This window comes from Sinocyclocheilus grahami, unplaced genomic scaffold (assembly GCF_001515645.1).
Source record: "Sinocyclocheilus grahami isolate Dianchi unplaced genomic scaffold, SAMN03320097.WGS_v1.1 scaffold1277.1, whole genome shotgun sequence".
Lineage (NCBI taxonomy): Eukaryota > Metazoa > Chordata > Actinopteri > Cypriniformes > Cyprinidae > Sinocyclocheilus > Sinocyclocheilus grahami.
In genome coordinates this window covers 175,391-183,463 of record NW_015506456.1, presented here as the reverse complement: position 1 = coordinate 183,463, position 8,073 = coordinate 175,391, and the positions used below count along the sequence as shown (strand labels likewise).

General features: G+C 38.4%; 1 protein-coding gene across 5 annotated transcripts in view; it reads right to left on the bottom strand.

Moving 5' to 3' along the window:
- The window catches only part of LOC107568741 (G-protein-signaling modulator 2-like), a 34,396-nt gene extending 26,815 nt beyond the window's left edge, over positions 1-7,581 (bottom strand). The window contains exons 1-4 of one of the 5 annotated variants that reach the window (XM_016254730.1): positions 7,405-7,581; positions 7,096-7,121; positions 3,439-3,746; positions 919-1,140 (exon numbers count right to left, since the gene is read on the bottom strand). In XM_016254730.1, coding sequence (XP_016110216.1) covers positions 919-1,140; positions 3,439-3,500 — 284 coding nt within the window. In that variant the 5' untranslated portion in view covers positions 3,501-3,746; positions 7,096-7,121; positions 7,405-7,581. Of the gene's footprint in view, positions 1-918; positions 1,141-1,881; positions 2,054-3,438; positions 3,962-7,095; positions 7,122-7,404 lie in introns of those variants that run through there. The other 4 variants (XM_016254734.1, XM_016254735.1, XM_016254732.1 and 1 more) reach the window with 4 other exon arrangements.
- Between the last annotated feature and the right edge of the window lie 492 nt (positions 7,582-8,073).

The window sequence follows — 8,073 nt, the reverse complement described above, 5'->3', positions numbered from 1 at the left end:
AAAATAAGTGTATAAATGGGACAGTTCATTGTCGGAGCTGAGCTGAATGAGAGAGAGAGAGAGAGAGAGAGAGATGCAGAGTGTATGCAGCGCAGGGGGACGCGAGGAACAGTATCAAGAGCCGCTGCTTTAGAACACTGATTTTGAAACTTGTGAATCCATTAGAATCATTAGAAGACAGAATCGCGATTCATATATGAATAGATTTTTACGTGCACCTCTAGTTTTCTCTTCCTCTTCTCTAAAGCAGCGCATGACCTCACCCCCTTTGCTGCCTTTTCCCGAGGGCGGGGTTTATCTGGGTTTGTGATGTCACGAACCCAGGAAGTAACTCGTTGTAGTCCCTACCAGCCGTTTTTGTAGGCATTAAACTGCCAGAATTTTAAAAATTACATCTCCGTTTGCATTGAACTTTCAGCTTAGTAACTTTGCCGATATTGTTTATGCTCAAACAGCAACATTACACACTAACTAACGTTAAAAAAGTGAAATCGCAATCAACCACCCCTTTAATATAACCAAAACACTTGGCATTTACACTACCACACAAGTTTGTGATCAGTAAGATTTTTTGTTGCTTTTGAAAGAAGTCTCTTATGCTCACCAAGGCTGCATATTTAGAGTAATAATGTGAAATATTTGTACAATTTAAAATAACTCTTTTAAAAAGCTGAATTTTCAGCAGACATTACTCCGTCTTTAGTGTCACATGATCCTTCCGAAATCATCTTAATATGCTGATTTGCTGCTCAAGAAACATTAAGTGTTATTATCAATGTTGAAAACAGTTGTGCTGGTTTAACATTTTGTGGAAAGGTGACAGTTTTGTTTAAACTCAGGATCAAATGAATGCATCCTTGTGGAGTAAAAGTATTAATTTCTTAAAAAAATATTTGATGAAAAGTTGTGCAAATATACCTAGTTAGTGTAAGATCATGGTGGTGGAACTCCAGAGCTTTGCTGTAGTCATGCAAGTGAAAGTAGGTATTGCCCAGTTGACTGTAGACGGCACTCAGAACCTGCAGGTCTTCTGTGCCAACCTGCATGGCGGCCTCGAAGAAAGAAACACCGGCGCTGTAATCCCCCACCTTACACAGACGCTCCCCCTCCAGAGCCAGGTCCAAACAGGAAGCCTCCATCCTGCAGGGGGCAGAAAAACTATTTTTATGAATGGTTGCGCTGTAGTTTTAATGTCTCTGCATCAACATTAGTAGAAATAAATCGAGGTAGGATGTCCTCATTACAGAAACCAACAAAATATTTTATGGATCAAATTTTATGGATCTAACTCCTAGTCAAACACTGGGAAAACTCGATGACTGTAAGGTGCTACCATAACAGACCACTGATTTGTTTGTGCTGGGAAAGTCGCATCATGCAAGATCTCTTTCTTGATATTTTTTTAGTTTTGAAAAAGGGGCAGTTTGACATGAAACTTTGAATAATAATAAAAAAAACATCTTTGAGTGTAAAACACAAAAAAGTGGTTAAAAAGTCTTAATTTTGGGGGGCTTGTAGGATATAATTTATAACCAAGGAATAAAGTTTTTGGAAGAAATAATTTTACATTGTTATTTCATTGTATGTTAGGGTATATATACACAACAATATGTGTCACACATCAGCTGTGTGGATTATTATCACGTTAGTGAACTAATACAGGGCAGTGTAAAGCCCTTAACACTCCTTACAACTAAATTAAACGGTAAAGCTATATGGAAAAAGAGACTCAACAAAAAGTCATTACCAATCAACCCAACACTGCATAATATGTGGCAAATCAATCGGGCCTTGCAAATATTTTTTACCAGTTATCCATAATAGATGAATCCCATTTCCTACACATAATAACTAGTCCGTCAGAGTTTGTAGAGGCCCTACCTGGTGCCTTCACGACTCACACAATCAAATAAAACTGGACATGTGAAAGGCATTTAAAATGCTTTGATGTCTCCTTAAAAAGTCCTCCGATGGGGCTGTAATCTCTAAAACCAACCGTCTCAAACACACATACATCACAATGAGGCTGCCAATCAACCCAATTCATCACTAGGAATTACACCACTACAAACTCATGATTTTTAAAAGAATATTATACACAGCAGTTGTCCATCAAAGACGTCACCTCGGATGTCTTTGAGGACAGAGGTTGAAGATGGCTTTGGCAAAAACTGTCGTGCTCAGCACTTGAACAGCTAATCTGATTGTGTTTCTGCTTTCCACTGTTGTGTGTGATTAGCGCGCACACAGAGAAGGACACTCACACTACAGAGATTAGACCCGCTGTGTTTGCTTCTGATGTCATGAGACTCATTTCATCATGTGACTGATTAATAGACTACACGATTCAGAGCGCTTTCATCTAGAATACAAAAACGGAAATAGATTTGAATAAAAGAAACTCAGAAACAGTGATTGTAGTTTGTCATGACAAACTGGTCGCTGGAAACTAATGCAAAATTAGTACGACTATGGTAACCTTAAAAATCTACTTTGCACATTCAACAGTACAGCAATGCACTGACAATGCCAATGTCATGGGTCCCCAAGCAAAGCAAGTAATGATAAAATGGATACCTTGAATGCAATGCAAGTGGATAAAAGCATCTGCCAAATGCATAAATGTAAATATTACTATATATGCATTGCTAACAATGTCTGAGTGACAGATGTTTGCAGAGGACTGACTAAAAGATCAAAACTAACTCAACTCATGGACTGCAGAACAGAATTTGAGCAATTGTCATAAATGATTCAGTGTTATTAAATATTGAGTAAACTGAGGCACACCTGTTTCTCTCTCTCTCTCTCTCTCTCTCGCACACACACACACAATAAACCTCCACATTAATACTACCTTGGAAATGTTATTTTGCAAAATCTTTTGGATCCAACGTTTGGATTTATTTTGCTGCTAGATTTCTCTCACAATTTCAGATTGAGAATGACATTCAAATTCAGCCAAACATCTTTCCCACCAAAACTGCATAAGATGAAGATGACAAGCACTTAGCAATGATTTATTGAAAAGTTTCGATTAGATGCCTACTTGTATCCTTATAATGTGTTTTTAGGTATTAAATCGAAGGAGACAAAGAACACATTTATAGTCTGTTAATTTAATACAGTGCTAAATAAAAACTATGATTAAGTGGCATGTGAATACAATTTTGGTCCATCTTTATGAATGAGTTAATACTGGACTAGCTCTTAGGCTGATGATACACAGGGCAACATTTTGAGCAATGTTGCCATCAATGGGCAACCAGGCGAGACACAGGGCCAACGACCGATCTAAAGTATCCAGATAGAAATTTGTTACCCATTCTCAATGGGAAAGTGCCCAAGCAACATTGCTCAAAAGTTGCCCCATGTATCATCAGCCTAAGGGTACATTACAACTGAAAAGAAAACATAATTCAAGTGTTGCATGCCTACCTGTAGTGGACAAAGGTCCGGTTGTCATTCTGCATGCTAACCACTGCACTGCTCGCAGCCATTGAAGAGCATTATGAAGTACTGATCCGAGTCAAATCCAGAAAGTAATCCATCAGGGAAGAATAGTGAACTGTATCCCAGAAAAAAAGGTTCAAAAAAAATTGTAAACCCTTCCGAAGTCTCGACGTTTTGCAGTGGTGGAGTCCAGTGCACTACAGATGAGCTTATCCACACTAATATTCACCACATGGGTCTGGGAAGTATGTGTATGTGTGAGTATTTTGTCCAGGATGCTCTTCCGAAGCTCTCTGTGAAGAGAATACAAGACGTGGAGTGTGAAGCCTCATTCTGTGCGTAATGCCATGGCAACACCCACTAAGCAGTGGACACATGCAATGGAGGCAGATATTAAGGGTGTGTATGTCAGCTTTGTGTATTTGAAAGCTAAATCAAGGGGGCCCAAAAACAAGAGAGAAAGCAAGAGCAACTGGCCCATAAACACAGTTGATTATCTGCCATGCATGCAGGCCAGTACCAAAACACGAAAGAAAACGCATTCAGGTTTGGGGCAAGAAAAGGGTTTTGTTCACCCTTCTCTTTCAAAGCCCCACATTTGTAAAGAGAATCATTGAAAAAAATCTGAGTCAAGAGTCAATTTTCAATTCTATGGTAACTGTTGTTCACTTTCAAACATATTACACCTCTGTGACATTTGGAAAGCTGATTTGTCATTGCCGAACTAATCCAGAAATAAGATAATCAGCTTGAAGAATTACAGAGTTCACTGAAACATTTAGTCTACTGTACAGTATATTTATCATTTTAGAAAGATCCAAATATTGCACAATCCATAAATTACTCACCCTCAAGTCATCCTAGGTGTATATGACTTACTCCTTTCAGACGAATCCAGTCGGAGTTATAAAAAAAATTGTCTTTGATATTTCAAGCTCTATTGTTGCACTCAGTGGGTGTTGCATTGCTTCTGTCCAAAAGACGTAAAATAAAAATCACCTTTCAATAAAAAAAAAACAAAAAAAAGTGTCTCACACGGCTCCAGGGGTGAACAAAGATGCGAATCGATGCGTTTTTGTAAGAAAAATATCCATATTCAAAACGTAATAATCACTTGAATCTAGCTTGCGCTCACTGTTGTAAAACGCAAACAGTTCCGGGAGCATGACGTATGAGGTCAGCGTTGTGCATGCAGTCTTGTGAAAACCAACGTTTGTTTACAGGATCAAAAGAAGCAAAGTTCCTTACTTTAGCAAAGGAAAACAAGTCTCCTCTTGGCTTATATCGAAATCCTCCGACATTCTTCTTTACAAATCCTCGTTTTGTACTTCTAATTAGTGACCGTTGTTTTGTTTCGATCTCTCCGCGTGCGTCACTTCTGAGCCACTCATGCGCAAAGCTGACCTCATACGTAATTCCCCCGGAACTCTTTGCGTTTTACAACAGTGAGCGCAAGCTAGATTCAAGTGATTATTACATTTTGAATATGGATATTTTTCTTACAAAAACGCATCGATTTGCTACAGGAGGCCTTTGTTCACCCCTCGGAGCCGTGTGAGACACTTTTTTTTATGGAAAGGTGCTTTTTATTTCACATCTTTTGGACAGAAGCAATGCAACACCTGCTGAGTGCAACGATAGTCCAATTGTCAAATACTGTTTTGTGTCAAATCAAAGTCTGTTGTGATTCACCTCATTGTTGGTTTGTAGGTTCATGGCTTTTAACTCTTTAACGAAGACTTTTTAAAAATCCACATGGGGCAAAAGTCAGTAAAAAATAGTTAAAGGTACTGTATGTAGGATTGACACCGAGTGGTTGAACTAGGTATTGCAGTCCAAATTCAAAATATTGGAGAGGGTTTTTTTCCACCCGGCCCCTCCTCCTCAGACTTGACGCACACGCAGGTTGCCAAATTGATGACACCAACAGGAATGAGCGCACTTGACAATGAATGAAATGAAATAGGCTGTGTTTTCTGCCAACTGGCAACCCGGGGTGCCGAAATACAATTGGGTAAACTTGCAGTGGGCGGGTTTCACAAACCAAAACAGAGACCCACATTCCGGAAATAGGTCTGTCACGATAACAACGTTTTGTTGTGCGATATATTGCCCCAGAAATAATTGTGATAAGCGATATTATTGTCAATTTAAAGACCATTTTATGCCACTGAATATATAATCATAATGTAACAGCATAATAATGCAAGAAGGCCTACACACTTCCAAATGACAACACAATTTTAATTTTTAAGAATATTTAGATCATGGAAATTAAGTATCAAAATATTAGATACTTTAAAAAAACGGAATAAATAGTAAATAAACATTTTCTAACAAAAAGTGCAAAGTAGAAAAAAGAAAAATGCACAAAGAACTTGTATGAAGATTTTTCCATCTACAGATTTTTCACTGACCTTCTTTTCTCTGTAAATTATTGCTGAAAAACACAATCACTACTTAGCAGTCAGATGCCCGTATGCACAAAGGCACAGATCTCTAAACAAGATCATATCTGCAGATAAAACTTTTTTGTAGAAGCATTTTTTAAATTTGAACTAGCACCTCATGACTACACCACGTTATGTACGAGAAGCTGCAAAAGACACAGGCGCAAGTGGAATGTACAAAACATGGTGACATTAATTTTTAAGCAAATATAATGGGCGATATATTGCGTCACAAAAAATGATTGAGGTCATGTACATATATTGCGCGATAAGTCGATATATTGCGACAGGCCTAGACGGAAACTGATGCACTCCATTTTAATCCATTAGAAATTGATTACATCAGAAATACATTTCTCTATAATTACAAGAACAACACCACTCACAGACTAAAGTCTAAACAGCATAAAACGTGGAAGATAACCCTTGGTAAATGGTGAAAAGCCAAATTTTCTTAACAAAAAAAGGAACCAAGCTCAGTCTCAAACAAGAGTGCTGATAAACTGCCTGCTAAAACATGTAACAACACCTGTGCCAAAGACCTTCAAATCCACTGCATTTTCTTTCTTCATTCTAAAGAACAAACAGAACTTCAAAACGGATTCAGTTACAAAACTGGTTTGTGTGTCATAATTGTAACAGAAAAACAGCAGCGTGGTTCTCAGAGTACCTCAGAGGCAGGTTAGCTTAACAAGAGGAGACATGAAGAGAGGTTAGCAAGAAGACAGATATAGCTTCAGCTTCCATGACTCAGGACGTGATGATGACTTCAATCATCACAATGCATGACTGTCACTTGACAGCTGTTCCTGAGGTGCTCGCAATTTAAAGACCCCTTTAATACACAAAGACACAGTGTGTTGTAAGCGGTTACTAATAAACATCTGCCAAATTCAGCATAGAGTTTTCCATTACATTGTGCCAGGAGGATAGGCATGTTAGTCAGAGAGCACTGTGAATAAGAATACCGTCTGAATAAAGAAAGTGTAACAGCCAATGCAAAACCTATAATTCTGGAAAAGACAACAGCAAAAACAGGCCAAAGCCGCAGTGTCAGTCCTCATTTATAAAGCAGTATAAAGACTAACCCATGTCTCACTCCCAAAGCAAACAGTAAAGATAGCTCAGGATTAAGCCAGAAAAATATTTATACAATCCATACGGAAAATATAAAATCACATAAAACACTAACCTTAAATATGGGTAACACTGACAGACCTGAACAAAACCAGAGAGGAAAAGCACAAACATTACTATATTGCTGGTAACATAATTTAAATGTTTAACCATATTATCATTTGAGGGCACAGAAGATACATCAATTTTTCAATGAAATAAAAAACAGCGCACGTTCCATTGTAATTAAATCAGAATATGGTACCTAACAAGGTCTCCGCGCGCTTTTAAGTTTTAATTTAGGTTTGAAGTTCATATTTTGTTGTGTTAGCGCGTGCAGGTCTGTCTTAACGGCCGTTATGAGCTAAACTTCAGTCATACTCACTCAAACTCCTCCGATTCCCCGCCGATTCTTCTCTCGGTTCAGTCTCTTACAACCAACAGAATCGATAACATAAATTTTTTTAATCCAATCATACTGTAAGAACCGATTAACTAAAACCGTTTTCGGTTAATTTATACATTCGGAGTCAACTCACCGAAGCGGTGTAGAGAGAAAACTACACAAATCCGGACATAGGGGGCGTGTGTTTGAGGCGTGGGTGGTGACTGAACTGGCCAATCAGAGCACAGGATTCAAATATAACCACACCCCCTATGAATCCCCAATGAAATTTGAATTGTTATCGTTCTACTCATAGGTTCTACTCTGCGAGGAAAACACTTCTTTGTTTTGCATAACTCCTAAAACACTTAATTGTTTTTATTCGGCTTTAATTGTTAAGCAAATCATTATCTAGCTATTTTAACTCTTCAAAAGTCCTCATTTGTAAGGATAAAGCGTCTGCTAAATGTCTAAATGTAAATGAAACCGTTTTGGAGCACGGCTGACTGACTGACGGCTGATCTTAAGGCTTGTCGTTCCCATAGCAACCACCTGTTTTACTCCAACCCCCGTGCGCGTGTAGCACCCGCCCAACGCATCAGCATCAGATACTGCATTTATTATTTAAAATTGCCCAAGAAGATCCTACACCACAGGCTTAAGAAACTA